Genomic DNA, 21,278 nt, shown 5'->3' with positions numbered 1-21,278 from the left:
CATTTGGTAACAAATTTCCTGCATCATTTTAATGATTTTAAGTCAACAAATTTACTGATCCAAGTATAGAAAATTTTATTTTCCTGATGTCCAGATCCAGTATTTCTAAGGAAACCTGATACAAAGCAAGAAATTTACATGGAATGTATCATGAACAACACTTAGTGAATGCAAGATATACTAACATACTAGAGCATGTAAAAAGTTTTTAGATAAGCTTAAATGAAGCACTATAAAGATCAAAGCTTACCTGAGCTATTATTGACAGAATGCCCACCACAGCTATAAATGCCGCAATGCTAGCAGATCCAAAGCCTATAATCTGTAGAGAAGCAGAAACTGCGTAAAACAAATGCCAAACACAATCCAGGGCAATTACTAGCAGTGAGAATCTTCTCAATGAAAACACTCATCTCTGCTTATACGCTAGATTTATACAGGATCCACACAGGAAGTGTTCATTTTCAAGAATAATCCTTGACTCTTTGCCAAGAAAAGCATAAAGGAAAAAAAAAAAACCTGCCTTAAAAAACAGAGAAAACAGAGACAGACAAGGCATGGATCTAGAAACTGAAGTTCTCTATCCCTCCCACAAACACAACAGGTCTTTGACAGGCAAAAATCACACCTCAAGACAGACCCAGAAACTACTGCACTGAATGAGAACAAAGGCCTGCATAAGGCAAACACGTGCTTAAGATATTGCAGGCTTTATGCATCAGGAATCAAGTGTTATTCAATTCTTGGCTTAGCAAAGCACCATGCCTTTAATTTTAAGCTTCACTTTGTCAGAAAGCAAGTCTCTGAGCAAAGTCTATAACAAGAAAGAAGTCATAGGGAATACTTATTTAAACCTCCTTAGTAAGATGTGAAGAAACCAACGTTTACCTGTCTCAAGTACAGAAAGAAACTAGAATACTGGCCAGCCTCAGGGAGATATGAGAGAAACACTGTAATGCAGATTGGGAGAACTGTAGGATCTTTTCTAACTTTCTTCAGAGACTGTAAAACAAAAAAACAAAGCAGATATTGAAACAATTGTACAACCTCTATTGAAAGCATAAAGAAAGAAGGGTAGATTATCTTTTTTGTGCATGCAGACACATCAAAACAGTTACACATGGATACTGTTAAGCTGAACCTTTAATCAATCACAATCAAACTCATATCAATAATAATCTCACAATCAATACAGTTTGGAGAACTCAACTCCTTGCTAAAGTTTCCATTGAGATTTTGAAGTTACTGTTCAATGCCAAGTCAAAACTATTCCCCAAAAACAGCATTACATAATTTTAAGGGAAATACCTAATGTCTTCTAGTGGATCTCCATAATAATAATTTGTCTTGAAAGATACTAGCAAATAATATACATTTCTTATAAGTATATGTTCACCGACTATATTAATTGCTTTAAGGAACAAATAAATTGTGGAAAACAAATTCTGTAACTGCAGTCTTTCAAGCACGCCATTCATCTCTCAATATTCACAACCAGCTCCCTGATCCAGAAGATATAATGAAGAAAAATCACTCATTCCTTTCTTAAGATACCAAGCTGTAACAAAAAAATTAACAGAATGAGCAAGTGAACAAGTTACTACAAAGATTGCACAGTATGTTTTAGAACTTACTATATAAACCTATTTAAAAAAAAATCAGGCATTATAGATCCATTCTCTATTAGAAAGAAATCACATACAACCAAAACAGAAATCAAGAGTGGGGGGAGATACTTCCAAAAGTACAATTATAAAGTGAAAATGTAAAAACTTAATATACTGGCTTTTGAGGAATAAGAATTCAGCATTTCTCTTTGCAATAACATAGAGTACCTAAATTAGAAAAATTAAAGTATTGTCCCTTTGGATTTCACACCAAACACTATTTTCAAGTCTAGAATTATTTAATCCGCAAAGTTTGGTTTTATTTTGTTTTTTAAATGTAGTTAGATCTTCATGAGCAAGAGCAGAGTACAGAGACTGTGGTATACTGAATAGTCAAGCTACCAGTAAAACTGAAGACTTCTCAAGCTTACAAATTTCAACTAATAATTATTACTTATTAATCATCAAATATTTAATAATTACTTAGTGAAGTGCATCTTACTGCAAAAGGATCTGCCTGCTCCCACGATATAGAAGATCCCCACGAAGCAGGTCTTATTTTTTCTGGCAGAGATTCTGGTACAGCTAGCAGGATGAAGCAGATGTCCACAACAGCCACCAACGTGGCCACCAGTACAACCAGACTATCCCCGTAGCTGGCAGACAAGTACGCTCCAATGGCAGGACTAGTCACCAGACTTGCCGCAAAGGTGGCAGATACCTGTGCACAACAACAGTTTACAAACTCATCAAAGTGGTTATTCTCCCATCACAGAAAAAAGAAGTAACTTCCTCACCACCACCACCACTCCCTAGAAGCATGATTTAAAAAACAGACCAGTCAAAAATTCAAGTAAAAAACCCAAACCAAACAAAAAAGTAAAATAAACCACACACCACTTACAACAGTAAATATGGGTCCCAAATACAGTTTCTACAGCCTCCTCAACAGCACACCATACTAGACAGGACTTGCACTCCAAGATCAGGTTTGGCTCAAAGGAAAATGGCTCTTACTTTCAAATAGACTAAAGTCTTTTTTTGGTTTTCTAATTATGAATTTGAAGTGCTTTGACTGAAAAAGTTGTCAGTACGTTTAAATGTCTGCCTAAAAGAAGTTCAAAAGCTAAGGACATCTATTAACAGATCTCCAAAACATAAAGTAATATAGGTATTAGGAAAGCAAACTAAGAAGGAATTATATTACTACTGAAAGGACTGGTTTGTACTAAATTATTTTCCTTGTCTTTTGATTATTAAGAAAGGTTATGTCTAAGTCATCAAAAATACTGTTTTATGCATTTTCATCCTTAGTCACCATTCTGACATTAGAAAAGCCCATTCTATACCAAAAAGAACTCAGATGAACTAGAAGTGCAGCTTACAGGTGGTAGAAAACTAATGTTAGATTAAATTACTTGCATTGTCTTAAATGAGACCTCAAGTTTTAGCTTTCATATTTTCCAGATTCTGTACTGCGTAAGTATGCAATTCTGAGCTTCATATAAAGTGAGTTCTTTTCACAGTTGAGTTAGAAAAAACAATTTTTTTCCACCTTGAGAACCAAGGACACTGTTGCAGCTTCGGGCCCAAAAGGTGTGAACAGCAAACTGAGGAGTGCAATCTGGGAGGATGAGATTTCATAACCTGAAGCTGTAATTGCGCAATTAACCCCAATACAAGTGCGAAAACTCGTGACTGGTCATCCCCCTTGGGTCTGTCTTGGGCCCATCTTGGGCGGAGCCATGGCCAGAGTCTTGTACTGCCCAAGGTATATTTTTCAAGGGCCTTTTAAAAAATAGCTGCTTTATTCCTTTAAGAGTGTCTAGCCTCTGTTCTAGGTAGCCTGTTTAGCCATCATTAACCTTTAATGTTTTGTTTGAAAAACTTAAAGACATTCTTTCTTACACATGCCTTCTATGCAAGTTGTCAAATATTAATTCTGTACCCATGAGCATGCAGCACTCTGTTCACTGCCTGAACTCTAACACAGTGTCTTGAGCCATGGTACATTCCTTTATCAACTTCTTTACATGAATCAGGAAACGCTCTGTACATCAAAACACAAGTACAATATGAAGGTCATAATCTGACCTTTTTCCCCAAGATGAGCATATCTTACCAGTCCATAGGCTGTAGTTCTTTGATGTTCCTGTGTTACATCAGCTACATAGGCAAATATTACAGAAAAGGTAACAGAAAAGACTCCACATACTGAAATCAGAGCGAAGTACCACCTAATAATTTAAAAGCAACAATTAGAAAGTTTGAGCTAAGATCTCTTGCTTTTTATCTTACAATAAGCAAATTAGTGTCTAAACCTAAGAGAAGGGTTCCACGAGAACTAACACAGAACTTTACTGGATATGAATCAATGACTGTCTCACATAAGTACTGGAAAGCAGCATTTTAATTTATAATTTAATTTATATTCTTCTGTTTACTTTACATCAGCCTAAAAGAAGAAGTGGTCCCTTGAGGACATGGTACCTATAGATTTTTACACTCCCAAGTTCAAGTTATGAAAAATGAATTCTCTTAGTAGTCATTTCATCAGCCAGTTAAGGAATAAGGTATCATATATACAAGGCTGTGGAAGCTCAACTCTGAATGCATTCAGAGTGAAAATTATTTTCTTTCAAAATTAACAGTTTCACAATTAATGTAAATGCAATTAAAGTCTCATCTGAGCAGTACTGACTTGGTTTTAAAGTTGCAATCAAAGAGGTAAAAGATCTCGCAACAATTATACTTTTTTTTTAGCAAATAAATGCTAAGGTTCATTTAACTTTAAAAACATGCTTATTACTGTCAGTCACCAAGGGAAAAAAAATAACAGCTTATCTTAACACAGAATTAGACAGGATTATCAAATCCTTGCAAGAAGTGCTCTACTTGTATTAATATAGTTCACGTTCTATTATTTCTACTTTTAGGATACACAGTTTGAATACATCTTGAACAGCAAAGCTCCAGAATAATGAAAGCATGTCTTGAAAGGAATCATGTCTTCTTGTCTTATTGTCCCTCTCCCATTTTCCCAAACATCTCCTCTGAATATCTGCTCTCCTGACAAGCTTGCAACTGCAGTTTGTACTACTTACCATGGGCTTATTCGCATTAATGGAATTGGGACACAGGTGAAGAAAACTGTAAGAAGAAGAAAAGATTTTCTTCCCCAAGCATCTGAGAGAGCACCTATTAGTGGAGCACTGAGAAATGACAAAAAACCCTGTGACAGAAAAAAAAACAATATGTCTGTATCTACATTTCCAAGGCTCACTTTAACTACAATATAAGAAAGGAATAAAACTGAAAAGTGATTTGAAACTAAATACAGAAGTTGTAGATAACTGAAAATGTACGCTACTTGTTCTACAGTCTAGTTTTCTGTAATTCTGATGTTTTGCCTTTCAAATCTATTAAACCCAAGTGAGTTTAAAAAAAAAATAAGAGACAGAATACATTTTTTCAAGGTCCATTTGATTCAATATAGATGTAACATTCTTTAAAATCTCCAAAATACAGTCTAGTTCCAGAAAGGACATTATCTTAGCCTCTATGAAGAGATTCAGGGCTAGATTTCAAACTCAAGTTGCCCTCTAATTTGGACTGTGTTAGAAGAGAGCTTTTGATAATATATAACTGCTCTCTGAAATAAATTTAACAATTTAACTTGAATACTTACTGCTTTATACTACATATTTATCCTGTACAGTACATCTGTACAGTGCAAGAACTATAAAGATCTTTTGAGCAAGCCTGGCAACTTGAGATCATGGGACACCATAATGAGATTTCCATGGTGAAGGTCAGACTCACATGTACAGTACAAACAGAAACAACTGACTAAGGATCAAATACTAGATTTTCCAGAATTTCATTACGTCCTAGAACCTAGGCCTCAAATCTGTTTTATTACACAGGAGAATTAAAATAAGTAAAGGATTTCACAAGTTTGTAAACTGGGGAACAGTTCCTCCTAATTAGTACATTCTTCATTTATCAATCTAATTGTGCTGTAAATTCAAACATCAGTAAATGCATGGTTCTCTAAGCACATTAATACCCTAAAAGTCTACTCTGGCTAACTGTAGCTTACCTCTCTTATTCAAATATAGTCACAAGTTCAACATGTGTACAGACTGCTGTACTAAGTAACTGTTCTGCCAAATCCTTACAAACCAACCTCATTTTCAATGTTTTCAGTAAGTAGATTGAGAGCAAAAGCTGTAAAGCCAGACTACCAGATCCTCAGGAAGAGGTGTCTTACTCAGTTAAAATTAATGTTTCTGTTCCTTAGAATCAGACTTCAGTGCCACATGAACTAATGTACTTTTGCTGTCAAAAACACTTCCACTGTTTCACAAACAAAATTTTAAAGAAAAAAGACAGGGAAGTACAAGCTTTCTGTAGTCTTTGATGCCTGTTTTTTAGACCTGTTAAAACAATCCAAACATTCCTTACATTACTGCACTTTTTTACAGATATGCTCTGTACAAAAATCTATGGGGAACCTTTAATTTCCTGCTTTTAATAAAGTTACAATGCACTGTGAGTGAAAAACTTAAAAGAAAATAGGAAGAGGAACATGAACTTTGTTTTTCTATGAGAACAATGAGAAGATAACTTCCTCTTTCAGTCTGAGACAAACCAACATCCCGAGTGCACTGTGTTCTGCCAATCTATCATGAAAAGACAGCAAGACAAGCTGGTCCTAAACAGGTTACATTCTTACAACTAAAAGCAATGCTTTAAATTTGTTGCTGGACATGACGAAAAATTATTTCTGAGTGCTATAATTATCTTAGTCATAAGTTACAGCAAGGGCTTTGCAGCCCCTCAGTACAATAGTTATCAAAGAAAAGACTTTACATTAGTTATGCTACAAAACTATTGCTAGCTTTTTTGTGGCCACAATCCAGAATAACCACTGCATGAATGCAGTGGTCTAAGTAAGCTATAAGCTGCCCTGAATATCTTGAGTATCACAGAATGTTCAAGAGCTGATTAAAATAAAAATGACCAGGAAATAAAACAAACCTGATGAAAATAAGCTCTTATGCCACATTTTAAGACAAAATCACAGTGATTTAAGTGCTTCACTTTCTATGTCAATATATCATCATGATTGCATTAATTTGTCTCTGATATAAATCATTTAGCAGAAGCAGACAATAAAAACCTAGCTTTATTCTCAGACAGATCCTTATCAAAATTACAATAGCTACAAGTGATACCTATTCAAATGAGAGGAATTTAAATTTCTGAGAAACATTCCACTTGTCTCAAGATGCTGCCACTTCCACAATAAAACATGAATTCACTACAGTGAAAAAATGCTTTAAGAATTAACTACATTTTCAGTGTTTTGTATGTTCTTATGGAAAATGCAGGTGAGACAAGTCAAAATATGAAAACACACAGAATATTTAGGTCAGAGGTTTAAAAAACATCTTACCTTAACACCTTGAATAAGACCATTCATTAAAAATGTATGATGGGGAAATGTTTCATGTAAGACCTGATGGGGAGGAAAAAGCACTATTTTAATAAGGAGAGACAAGTAACAGTGGATTCCAAGTTTAAATTTGATTTGTAAACCAGGATAGCTCTATGAGAACTTGTCAAAAAGTATCCTATCCCTAGAAAAAACTAAAAGAAGAAAAAAAAAAAAAAAAAAAAAACCCAAACCAAACCAAAACAAACCAAAACAAACAAACAAAAAAAAAAAAAAAACAAAAACAAAACAAAACAAAAAAACTAAAAACATCTTCTATCTATTTTGGTCTTCACAGTATAATGTAAACAAAATTTAATATCAATTTATCGGCATAAATTCCTAGGCTGGCAAAGACTGTAATGCAGAGATAGTTGGTTAGGGACAACTTTGCTCAAAGAGTATTAATGTAAGCAAAAAACACCTCCATGCAGTACAAATTAGAAAATTTTTATGTAGGCAATTCCTTAAAAAGGTTGACTCAAACACTACCATTATTTAAGAGCGAAAATGAGATTCAGCTAACTTACATTATCATGGAAAAACAGTACTATATTCACAACTGAACACACAGCAGCTATAAAATAACCATACAGTTAGAAACACTTTTAATTAATAAGCAGATGCTTATAAATACCAGCAAGAGTTCTGAGTGTTTAAATACTGTTACAAATTCATGTAAGGTGCTTTACCAGCAGTCTTAATTCAAGGGCAAGAATGTTAATCTATGCTAAACAGATTTACCATAAATATGCAAGAGAGTTAAGGGGCCTCACAGATGCTACCATGTTAACTAAAAAAACTTATTGTGATGTTCAAAGCACATATGCAAAAAAATTCACATTCAAACAAAACTCACATTCATTTGCTCCTGATATTTATAGATAAGTGCCACCAATTACAAAAATTACTTACATGTATACTGAGAAAGCATCATTGAAAAGTAGCAACACTATTTTTCTATGAAGACTGAGACTCTCATAGGTTCAATCAAAGTGGCGATTCTCTTACTAATTACTGGGTGATAATTCTCCTTATTTACACCACTCTTCCCTTCTGGTATAATCTTTTGGTTAGGTATGTAAAACTATTTTTCACCTGTTATAACACTGATCTTAGGATATTAATTGAGGAAAAAAAAGGTCAGGATTCAAATAACAGATCTAAAAGTAGATGTCTTCTAAGTTAAAGAAAAACAAAACAAAGAAAAATAGGAAACTCAGAGTCAAATCTGATTACCAGTGAACTGTTTTCTAGTATTTTTTCCTGAGAGGCAACTACTGCTGATATTAAGCTCAAGTTTTTTGATATTAATTTGTTACTTTATAGACAAGAGAAATGCAAGTTGACAAACTGGTAGAGGGAACTGCTTTACTCAAGTTCTACCAACAGATACATATTCAAAATATATATATTGAAGAGAACATGTTATTAAGTAATTAATATTGCTTATGGTGATTTACTAACATTGGTTACAAGTCCATAAATAAAAAAAATGTCCATAAGCTTTGGGAAGTCTTTGACTAGAATAGTCTCTGTGTGCTTTATAAACACTTTAAATCTGTTCTTCTCCAAGTATAGTGTCATGTAACAAATCATGCAGCTTTGTTGACAGATGTCAAAAGAAGTGAAAAAGCAATTTAAAAAATGAACTTTACAGCTATCACAATTTACTTTCATAGCATGCAACACTTTAATTAGATTGAAAGTAGACAACGACCTACAGAATCACGAAAAAACCCACAAAAATTGAGTAACCATGAGCTTTGATCAATAGGTCAGACATTTTCATTTTTGTCCTTCCTACTTGACAAACTTGCTTGATCAGAAGTGGGTAGCTGGCTGTTCAAAGGCTGAACCTTGCTCATAAGATATCTCTACAACATGTCTAGTATAGATGCTTTATAAGCAGCCAATGTAAGTTACCACAGGTACATCACAGGTGCAAAGTATCTAACCAGACTTGAAACTCTATAAACGCAACAGCAGCCTATCAGTGTTTGCAAAGCTAATTAGAAATAAATTAGATCACCCTCAACTATGGACCAATTCCAACTGGAGTATACTACTGGGCAACCTAATACACCGTTTTATTAAAATTGGAGGGGGTTTGCAGATCTGTATGAATTACGAAGTTTGTCCTTTGAAATGAGAAGTATCAAACTTGGCAAGTGGAAATTGAGCACTTCAGTTAAGGAAAAAAAAAAAAGATAAAGAATAGATAAAAAATATCACCTAGTAAGCTTCCCCATATTTTGATACCAGCAAGACTGGATGATCAGACAGCCATTTTGTGAGACAGCTGCTTTATGGAAATGTGTTAACTGTATATGTGAATTTTTTTGTTACTAAGTTATGTTAAGAAGTTCAGTGATTGTCTTTAGAAAAGTTAGGCATGAACATTCCAAGAGTTATGTACTATTACCTTATTTGGAGTTTTGAGAAGGAAAAAAGTTAACTCTTTCAATCACACAAAACTGTGCTTGCCATGTATTCTAAGTGGTCTCAAGTATTAGGCAATGAAAACCTGGACTAGCAGATCTCCTGCAATTGCTCACGGGCAGGCCCCACTTAAATGAATGCAACCCATGTCTTCAAATGAAATGCTTCATATCCTATTACCAAACACTCAAATTATCTGCTCATCTGGAAAATAACCAGAACTGATTAAATACTTATGAAAACCATTTCTTACATGAATGTCTTTGCATTTCACTCTAAGTTACATGCTGACAATATCATCAGCCCACAGGAGTACACACAGGTCATGAAAGGTTGCATAGTTTACTCAATTGTTACAACTGGAAGATTAATTGAACTATGAAGTCTTGAAAAAGCCAGAATTTCCAGAGATATTTTAATCAACAGATAAACTGGTGTTAGTCTAAAAGGCAAATAAGAGTTAAAGAGTAATACAGCAGAATAAATTTATTTTTCCTTATCTTCTAGTCTTTCAGCAGTCCAGATCTCAGTTGCTAAGACTTCAGGAATTCAGGCAATGAGATACGCATTAATGTAAAGCAAATTAAACTCCAAATCCCTAGAAATTAGCAAATTAACATTTGTCAATGCCAAGATCACAGCTGATGAATGATACTTACCGTTAGCATTGGAGTTGTCAAGAGCCCCCAGGCGAAGAATTCTAGAAATATGACCACCACCGCATGGTATACACTCGGCCGACCAATACCCTGTTGCTAAGAAAGAAAAATAAATGCAGTGTTTGTACACATCCAGTTCATCACACGTGCAAATATCTCTTGCAAACATATTTTGAGCATAACCACTTTTCAACGACCTACTAACCAAGCCCTTGGGAACAACAATAAGCCAAACAAGGGAGGAGAAACTGCTTTGTATTACAAAACAATTAAAGATCTCAAGGGAACTTGAAAAAGTTTGTTCCCTTGAACACCTGCTGACTGAAAAGAATTACTGGCCCTATTCCTGGCATTGCCCTGTACTGCTCTTACTCCCAACATGCCTTTAGGTTTTCTCCTCCTCAAGCATTATTCACAGCCCTTCCACAACAGGGTGACAAATGGCATATCTCTCCCTGCTTCCTCCACAAGTAACAAGACACACCCACTTTATTAAGGTCATAGCACTATGACAATGTACATAATCAGAAGAGCACTTTTGTATTTTAAGATGCCCAAGTATGAGAAAACAGGGAGCTGCTTATGTCATCTGTAAAACTGTTTTCTGTTGATTGCTTGACCAACGATTCTGTGCTTGTCTGCAAATACAGACTGCAGACTGAGGAACTATTCAAGTCAACAAGTAATTCCAGAAAGAATTAACATAGTCCTGATTCTGTGAAACTGTTGCCATTCAAGATTAAAGGATTTGATCCCAGATGAGATTAATGAAACCTTATTACTCAGCTGAAATGGGCAGAACCCTTAGGAAAGGCATATTTAACCAGAACTGCTGCTTGCTTGCTTGCTTGCTTGCTTTCTTCCCAAAAGAGAGTTAAGCAAAGGTGCTGAACAATCTAGTGGCCTTCACTGCGGTGACAGCAATGGTTGACAAGGGGAGACTGACAGATGTCATTTAGCTAGACTTCTGTAAACCATTCAACATAGCTCCGAAGAGGAGACACATGGATTTGAAGTGTGAACCATTTGGTGGATAAGGAACTGGTTGGATGGATGCAGCGAGAGAGCTGTAATCAATGGGTCCAGGTGGAGGCTGGTACGAGTGGTGTCTCTCAGTGTTCTAATCTGGGACCAGTAGTCTTCAGTATCTTCACTGATGACACAGACAGTGGGATCAAGTGCAGCTTCAGCAAGACTGCAGATGGCACAAAGCCGTGCAGTACAACTGACACAACGGAAGGACAGCTGCCATCCACAGAGAGCAGGACAAACTTGACAACCAGGCCCACAAGAATCTCTTGAAGTCTAACAGATCTGGGTGAAAGGTACTGCACCTGGGTCAGGCCAATCCCAGAAATGAACACAGACTGGGAGTAGAATTAGAGACCAGCCCTGAGGAGGACATGGGGGTTCCTGGGGATGAAAAGTTGATCATAAGCAAGCAATGTTCACTCCCAGCCTAGAAGGCAAACCACATCCTGGGCTGCATTAAAGGAGGAGTAGCCAGCAAGTGAAGGAGGGAGATTTTCGACCCTCCATTCTGCCCTCATGAGACCCCATCTGTAACATTGTGTCCAGCTCTGAAACCATCAGCACAAGAAGGACATGGACCTGCTAGGGTGGGTCCAGAGGAGGCCACGAAGTTTTCAGAAGGCTGGAACATCTCTCCTACAAAGACAGGCAGGGAGTGCTGGGATTGCTCAGCCTCTGAGAAGGAGAGGGGAAAGGAAGGCTCCAGGGAGACCTCTGTAGCCTCTCACTGCTTTAATGGGTCTTTTGTAAAAGAGCGACTTTTAAAAAGGAACAGTGACTTTTTACATGGCAGAATATGAGAGGAGAAAGCCAACAGTTTTAAACAAAAAAAGGAGAGATTTAAATTAGGTATTAGGAAGAAATTATTTACTCACAAATAATGAGGCACTGCATCAAGTTAACTAGAGAAGTTGTGGACATTTCATACTTGGAAGTGTTAAAGGCTAGTGGATGGGGCCCTAAGCAATTCCACCCTAGTGGGTGGAATCCTCTCCGCTGGTGGAGGGATTGGAATTAGATGACCTTCGACGTTCCTTCCAATCAAAAGCATTCTGTGTTGTTTTCATTTCTGACTACCCCTTGGCATAGTAACTGTTTTACATAGTTTTTGTGTTCCAAAATTACTCTTTGCCTTTCTCCTACTGTTCTGTAGAAGATTGTTTTTCAGTGTTTCCAGCCAATTCAAGGCCATTACACTCCAACACAAGAGTGCAATTTAATAATGCAGAACTCAGCTGAAGGGACACTATCCAGTGAAAAATATCAACCTGACTCATTTCAGCAAGTGGAGAGCAGGACCTCCCACCAAACACAAAAAAAGTCAAGATAACCTACAATGAAGGTAGAGTACTGAAATCTTTGGTGCTTCTCCCCCGCTGAAAAACTTTCACCCAAATTGGTAGAAACCACGTTTTGAAAATGCTTGCATAACAAGATTCATTTAAGCTGTTTACAGCAAAAAACGGTGAAGAAATTCCTATTATTTAAACAGTCAATTCATAGCTCTGTAAGAATTTTTAGATCCAGCAGTTTACCAAAACCTGTAGCAACAGTGTATTCTAGCTAATAAGATTCAATTTATTTTCTATATTGCAGCTTGCTTCAAAGCATGAAGATTTGAAGACAATAGCTCTCTTTCTCCTGGCAAATAATATAATATCATAGATCAAAGACTATCTCTGGATAGGTTACCATGCAATTTTTAATTTCTAAATAGCAAAGATTCCAAAGGCTATGAGGGTAAAAAAATAAAAAATCCTCCTCATATAAGTCTGTAAGTACTCCAATATAAGGTAATAGGATAACAATCTTATGAGTATTTTTTTGGCCAAGACGTCTGTCAGTCAGACTAGCACTTAACACTAACAACACTGAGGTCTGAAGACCCCTTCACAGCAGTTTCCTCTGAAAAATGCAAATTTTGCAGTAGAGTAAGTAAAGGACTACCCAGACCTTCTCCTGCCTCTACTTTACTTCCCTCACAACTTTACATCACTAATCATGTTGCTGCATCGTAAATATCTTGTCTGCATTTAGCAAACATTTCTATTGCTCTGATAAATGAAGTTTTGGAGTGTTTGCAGTTTTAGAATAATGTTTTTATTACACACAAATCTGATCTGAGATTTATATGGTTTAGCAGAAAGATGATGTATATACATTCTCAAAGACAAGCATGGAGATTAAAGTAGTCTGCAAATCATTTCTGGCAGTATCATGCTGCTTACAGTTAGCTACACTGACCTTCTAAAAGAATAGAAAACACCACAGCCTTTGGATTCAAGCCATGACCTGGAAAACTAAAATTCAAATCTCAAAAGGAACATGCCCCTGTTAAAACTAAGACAAGCATTCAGTGTCAAATATACTAGCACTACCAATTTATGATCCACAACGACTGTTGTAGATGATGTTCAGTTTTACTTACAGTATCATAAATTCCTAGATTAATTAAAAATCTTGTGCTAAAGGCTGCATTGGAAAACTACAATCACAAACCAAGGTAAGTTTACTGACATTATTAAATGGACTGTTGAAGACAGTTACTTCTGAATGTTCATCTTTACTGTAGTTCTCAAAAACTCTATCGCAGAAGCTTCCAATTTTTAATCAAGCTATGTTTCTTAAGAAAACAAAATATGTCTATGATTGATCATGTACACAGCCTGGTCCACATTAAAAAAATCAATGAAAACTCTTTACTTGGTTCAAATCAAAGGGTTTTTTAAAAATACTTCACATTTGCCTTTATCATAAAGCTGTATCAGAACAACTGGGTGAGGTTCATTTCTGTATTGAGAAAACACCCTACAACAAAATTCCACGCAACTTACACAAAGAACTTTTGAATATACAAAAAAATTATTAGAAACCTTGAAACACGAGGATCTCTAGGCTTCTTGAATAAACAATATGGGAACAACCTACTGATTTCCTTATGATTAGAAAGATTTTAAAAGGATTCCAGAAATAGTGCAGATATAGTCAACATACAAGTTGCCTGCCTCTTTCATTGCCCTCAAAATTGGAAGTGTTATAAGTAAGTGCCCTCAGGAAAGCCTTAAAAATGTTATGGGCTTATTTTTTACTCACATGGATCATTTTCATGTGACAGACCTGTGTGTGGGCTGAGAAACTATGTACAGAACATTGTAACCGCCTTCAAATGCAGCTGTTTGTCAAGGTTTTATACTTGCACAATCATTAATGAGCAAAACATTACTTAATCTCAAATGCTTAACAATACAAGTTTGAGGCCATCATTGTAGAATCTGAAATCTTAAAAGTTCTAACAAAACATCGGTTGTTTCTCCAGTTTTACGCTTTTGCTCCTTCGATGCCTCTTTTTACTGCCCAATTCTAAAAAATATTTTTTCTTCTGTCTTTCTTGGAGTCAGAATAAATCTGAAAGTTAATTTTACGGAAACTAGGGTAACTACTGGGAGGCAGCACAGTTTTTTTTTAAAAGCAAAACTGCTGTTAAACATTAACAAATCCATGAAAGAATGTCAAAATTATAATCCAGTTGGTAATAATTGCTCATAGAAAAGGAGGAAGGAAACACATTCTAGTATTAGTACGAATACCTTATCTAAGACATTTTGAAGAACAGCTAGTACAATTCACCCTAAAATACTCCACAGCAAAATATAATCTTATAGGTAATCCCAGATCTGCAGAGCAAACCAAGAACAGGCAGTATTTATTATTCATACAGTTTTTAGGTTACTATTTATCTGTTATTTCAAATATAATGTAATAATTATAATTGTATGAATGCCCGCAAAGGCACCTTAACTTACTACACTAATTTAAAGCATGCCTAGTTGTTTACTTATCTGAATAATATGCTTCTTTGAGAACAAAATCACCTCTCACTTCTCACTGTTCAAATCCTGAAGCCCTCCAGAGCTTTTCAAATTTTCCATATTTTGATGACGTTCACACAGTACCACTAGACAAACTAAGAAAAAGTATTCAATTGGATAAATACAGCAGGCTTTTTTATCTCCCATAAGGGTGAAGCAGCAGAGCTGGACATTACAGGTTTGTTTGAATATCCAACTGGAAAAGCCCTAGGCAACCCGCTCAGTGTCACAGCTCATCCTGACCTGAAGAGGAAGATATCTCCCTAAAGCACCTTTCCAGCCACATAATCCTATTATCTTTCAGGGAGATAACGACCAAACTCAAACCGAACTTCTGAATTGACAAATTACAGGAACTTGTCCCTACACCATCTTCTGGGGAATTCCTTCCCACCAGGCATTAGGATCTCCCAGGAGAACTTGCTAGTTCCTTGTTCTACCTGCAGCATAAATATACCTTTGCAAAGAGTACTCATTGTCCTATAATATGTAAAACAACATTCAAATAAATTAATATGAGTTGTATTACTTTTTTTTAAGTGCCTAAAGAAACACTTCCCCCTACAAAAATTAACTGGTTCAAATAGTAATTTTTTTATACTACCACCTGCACTGCAGTCCTATAGTCCATAGTGCACCTGCACTATGTCAACTCTAGTATTTTCAAGGAGAAAAAGAACTGAACTAACAGAATCAGTAAAACACTCCAAGAAACATGCTTTCATGTATGAATCATTCAGATCTTGAAGTTTATGACAGTTATAAAATTCATTCCCTTTACACATTTATTTATTTCCATTACTATTTCGTTATACAAAATATAAATACGAGGTTATATAAGTACAACCACTTCAAATGCAAACTTTTCCTGGCATGTCTCGCTACAGGACTATTTAATCATTTTAGCTTCTTCTTGCACAAGTATTATGCCACCAATCCATCTCACTTCAGGGTGGGTTCTCTTTCCTCCACACATATTACCCAGGTAGTTCTCTGGGGATTCTGCTTGTTTATCACTTTCTAGTGACTATTTTCTTTAATTTTCAAACAGAAGCATTTTGGATCCACCTCAATTCCAACTGCTCACCAGAAATGCACTATTTATTTGAACTGTCAGAAGGTCAGCACAAAAATACATAGAACACAAGTGAAAGTGCTTTCCAATCCAGCACAGCATTCTAGGTATGCCTTGTGAGATGCAATATAAATTATAACTAATTCAGATTACACATTGTCCAAACTTGTATTTCAGTTGCAAAACAAACACCTTAAGCAGATCTGTATCTGTACTGGAAGATCACTACACACTTTCTCAACAGAAAACTAAGCTGAATCATATTGCACAGGTCTAGAGTATCAGAACAACAATTCATTCAAAATAAAACTGCCTGTGAAGATTTTTCAAAGAGATATTGTGCCTTATAAAGTTCCTGAAGTTCTCAAAAGCAAATGTACAGATAAGGAAGATCACACCAATAAGCCTTCTGAAAATACAGTAAACATACTCAAAGATGCTCACTAAAGGCTCTTAAAGCAAGCAAACTCTTCATAGGAATTAAAAAGAAAAAAAACGTAAAGAAACAAGCCAACTCACACACAAAAAAAAAAAAATATAAAAAAATAAAAAACCAAAACAAAAAACACTCCCCACAAAAAAATTTAAAAAATTAAAAAAAAACCACACACACAAAAAAGCACCAGGACAATTTAAAAAAATAAACCTACTGCAATCTGTTCATACAGCACAACAACATTACCAGATGATTCCTACTGCTCTGTCCTAGCATCTACGTTGTTCAACACATTCAGAAGTGAGCTGTAAAAAAGGATGAAAGTGAAGTGAGAAGGTTCATTGACAACAAAATGAAATTCATTTTGGAAGAGTTATGGTGCAGTGGTAAAGAGCAACAAACGTTCATGGCGTCCACAGGACAAATTAAATGGCCATTTGAAATTAATGTATATTAATTAAGCAATGCAAACAAGAAGAAACTATTTTAATTCCACATATAGGATGATTACACCATAGGAATTGGATCCTAGAAAAAAAGAGGTAAATGAAAGAAATTTTAGTATTCAGCAGTGGCTTACTAAAGCACGTACAAAATAACATTCCCTGCTAGGAAAAAGATTATCACTATATTACTGCATTAACATGTGATGTGCCTGCCCTCCTAATCCTCTTCTTCTGATGTTCTGACCATTTTTATTAGCCCTACATAAAGACCCTCCTCTTATCCCATGACTGATTCATTCAGAAGCTTTATGCAATATGCATTTTTGAAGTCTATTTTACAGAAGCACAAAAGGCCCACAGAAAGAAACAGAACACTACGAAAGGTATAGAGGAATGCTGAAGCAGCTTCCTCCAAACTGCAATAAAAATATCTGCAGAAAGATACGAATGGCATTCATTGAACTGGGAGTGACATGAAGGGTTTTAAGAAAAATTTGCCACTACCTCCTTATATTAAAATACAAGAAAATAAGTGGTACTTCACACAATCTATTTTTGAGGTCTGAAATGTCTTGCCATATTGTATTTCCCACTGGGAACACATTCCTGTTTAAGTTTAGACTGGACAAGTTTAGAAGCAGGAATCTTCTAAGGCACGTAAAGCATGAAGACCATTTCTGGTTCAGTCTTCATGGCTGAAGCCACTGAGGTAGGAAGACCAGCCAAGAAAACAACTGCCATACATCCTGCCATATTCTGAATGCTCTGCTCTAGACAGAACCTCATCGCTTCATTAAACTATTTTATATAGAAATAACATATAATCAGCATATTACACTGCAGCAAGTTGGAAGCCAGTTTATCTGTTTAAGTTTTCTTCGTAAAACTTAGAAATATGTCCGACACTGAGAAATTATTCTAAAAAGCCCGGGCTGCTTAGTTAATACACATACTTCTCCATGGGGCAGATAGTTACTCTAACTCTCTATCCAGTAGGCTAGGTTTCAATCTCCTTAACTAATTATATAACTATGACTCTGCTGTAGCCTACAGTACTGCTCTTGGAATACAGTATCATTCACACTGATAGAACCCAGAGCATCAGTAACAGTAGACTTGCAACAGCAGAACTGCCCTCTCAGCAAAAATATAAACCAGAGCAGCTAAACATTCCTGTTCAGACTTTATGTCAGTTTAAAAGGATGGGAAGAGTCAAAATGACATTGGTAGTCTTGAGAAGGCAGTATTGTTCATATCTAATTATTCAATTTTAACAGTAAAAATAGCCTGTATGTGAGAAAATAGTGCTCCACAAAGGACTAAGCACCCTAAGAAATAACAAATGAACAATGTTTTTACCACCAGCAATACAATTTAAATTCTACAAGCAAGAAATTTAAGAAACCAGCTTACTGAATTCAGACTTATTTCAGTAAAATCTTATAACATTAAATCATGCTGCCTTTATTTTACTGTATTTTTCATGGAGTACAAGAAAAGAAAATGCTAACACTAAAGGCAAGAACATGTAATTTTTTGAGTACATTAATTCTTTGTGCTTCACTGTGTAAAATAGCTTAATAATAAAGGATGGCAAATTTCCAAGAGGTACAGTTCAGAATGTTTATATTATATTTCCAAAATATATAAAGGTCTTGGCCTTCGTAATAGCTGAGGCATTTTACAGCATCCAAGAACATGAAATTAACATCTGATTAATTCTCAAAGAGGTGTGACTTTTCATACCCTGTTCAGGACTTCTCCCACAAAAACACTTTATTTAGACAGTATGACATTGCATTTTGCTGATAATGTTCCTTAGTGTGACATTTTACTGACAACAGGTTGCACAGATATGAAGTGCACACTGCAAATACTCGGAATGCTATGCTAAGTTTTATACTACCAGCATTCATAATTCAGATGTAACAAGATTGCACAACAGCTGACAAAATGTCCCATGGCATCATTTACTTAAATTTCTGAAGATCACTGAAGTCACGGTAATACAGCCAAGAAAAATTACTTTATTGCATTGGAATTTAGTTAAACATACTATTGTTCTTATTAATTTCAAGGCAGTAATTAAATTCATAAGAAGTCAATTGTTCCACATTCGTATTCCAGCTCTTCAATTCAGTGAAGCCAATACATTCAACCAGGTGAATCATCACACCAAAAAACAGAAGTTTCTTACACCCAAGGAGGGGTAAAAGGAAAAAGCCTTGTATAACCTGACAGACTTGGTTATACTCTCAAAAGAAAATAAAAATTAAAAACTAAGACACTCTTCATAGACCAAAGAAGCAGCTCACAAAAATTTCACTTCTGCATTTATTTCTTCAGCAGCAGTACAAGCAGCAAGCTTCCTCTTCCAAATGCACTCCCACTGATATCAAACAGATCTCTGCAACTACATCTAAAGCCATGACCTGGCACCTCATATTTTATTGTGAATAAGCTCTTTCAATAAAGTCTAGGCAGAGAGAGTTGTAGCAATATGACAACCACGTGAGAATCACAGGAAGGTGCAGGAACTGCAGTTACAAAACAGACTGTTCAGTGAGGAACAGATGCAGATCCTGACATGATATAACTGCTCCACTGAGATCTAGAGCCTCATGCCATTCTGTCTTGTACGAGATGCTTTAGAGGAACACAAAGTCCTCCAAGGGCACAACTGAGAGGGAAGGAACAAAAAATACACTCAGAAAACCAACTTCAGATCATTTTACAAAATTAAGAATTTATGTGATTTTGAAGCTGAATTTTAAAACTTACAGAAGGGCATATATTAAGTACTCAAAAGTATTTTTTAAACAATTTAACTTTACCAAACATTCCGTCCACTAATTAAAAAAGGGGCTAGTGCCTTTGTCAGTTATGGATTTAATTTCCATTTGAGTTTTACTTTTCAAAATTAGAGAAAGAAATCAGTTCTTTGATTTCTTTTAAAATTTCCCTAGCTGTACCTTCCATTTCCTAGCCTCTGTTCATGCATCAAAAAAAATTCCTAGCCTCTGTTCATAGATCAAAAACTAGAAACTGTTTTTCTTCTATATAGTGAGATCAATCCTCTGTTTCTTTCATCACATCTTCTGAGCCGATAAAATGGAAACCTTCTGTTTCTTAACTAAAACATTACCTTTTCAAAAGTCTTTCAGAGGTATTTTTGTAGTCTGACTTCAGATTGCGTTACTACATCCCATATACACTAGACTCTTTAATGGGAGCTGCTGTACACAAACCTGGAACAGCAGTTCTACCACACAGCAGACATCAGCTGCACTTCTTGAAGAGTCCAACCTGCTTTTTGAAGGGCATAATCCTTTCTAAAAGACAACTGAAAGACTCAAATACAGAAGTGATACACTATAAGAAGTGTGAAGAAGTTATTTTGGAATTAACTTACATAAAAGAAATTACTTTACTCATGAATTCCATAGAACAACATCTTTCTTGACCTTTTCCTCTGTGTTAATAATCTACTAAAAGTACCTTAAAATCTTCATCAAATACAAGTAAGATAGAAAGAATGTAAGTACATCAAACAGATGGTTTCAAGATGTTTTTTTTAATGTTCTTCAGTTCTAGCCATGATATCACATCAATGTTACACTGTTAATGTTCAGCTAAAATTACTTCTCCACGTTCCCATAAAACAGCACACTACCTCTGACAGCAGAGATGCTTATCTTTGGGAGGACAGGTAACACACAAAGGAGATGCTGCTCCATGGCACAAACCGAGCACTCCTCTAGAACTTTCGACATAAACAATGCTTTCAGCATACCCAACTTTGTGAGTAAACTTATACTAAATTATATAAATATACCCCAAGAAAAGTTATTAACAGCTTCCAATTCAGACGCACAAAAAATTCATGTGATTTCATCACTTGGAAAAGTGCTGGATGGTAAGGCACTGACTTCTTTTGCACCTGTACTCCTTCAAAAGTTGTCAGTGCCAGGATCACCTACTTTATTACTTTGTGTCTTCCTCGGGTTCTTCTACTCCATGTTGACCTCTGGGCTAACTCCAACAAAACCGGATGGGTTATATTGCCTCAGCCAGCACCATCCTGCCTGAAACAAGTCATCTGTCATCTACTGCAGAAAGCCCAAGGGATGTGACCTCTGATCTGGTTTCAAGGCACCTTGAGAACACACTGACGTACTGAAAGGCTTAAGCCTCTTCCTTCGGAAAGCAATT

The 21,278-nt window shown here is 35.8% G+C and overlaps 1 protein-coding gene across 2 annotated transcripts in view; it reads right to left on the bottom strand.

Moving 5' to 3' along the window:
- The window catches only part of MFSD14B (major facilitator superfamily domain containing 14B), a 30,421-nt gene that overhangs the window by 8,326 nt on the left and 817 nt on the right, over positions 1 to 21,278 (bottom strand). Inside the window, exons 2-8 of one of the 2 annotated variants that reach the window (XM_056513130.1) lie at positions 10,209 to 10,304; positions 7,069 to 7,131; positions 4,712 to 4,839; positions 3,730 to 3,844; positions 2,110 to 2,328; positions 889 to 1,002; positions 251 to 322 (exon numbers count right to left, since the gene is read on the bottom strand). In XM_056513130.1, the coding sequence (XP_056369105.1) occupies positions 251 to 322; positions 889 to 1,002; positions 2,110 to 2,328; positions 3,730 to 3,844; positions 4,712 to 4,839; positions 7,069 to 7,131; positions 10,209 to 10,304 (807 nt within the window). The remainder of the gene's footprint in view (positions 1 to 250; positions 323 to 888; positions 1,003 to 2,109; positions 2,329 to 3,729; positions 3,845 to 4,711; positions 4,840 to 7,068; positions 7,132 to 10,208; positions 10,305 to 21,278) is intronic. The other variant, XM_056513132.1, reaches the window with a different exon arrangement.

Source organism: Oenanthe melanoleuca, chromosome Z (assembly GCF_029582105.1).
Source record: "Oenanthe melanoleuca isolate GR-GAL-2019-014 chromosome Z, OMel1.0, whole genome shotgun sequence".
Taxonomy (NCBI): Eukaryota; Metazoa; Chordata; class Aves; order Passeriformes; family Muscicapidae; genus Oenanthe; species Oenanthe melanoleuca.
Note: the sequence above shows the minus strand (reverse complement) of the source record. Positions and strands in the feature narration are given on the sequence as shown.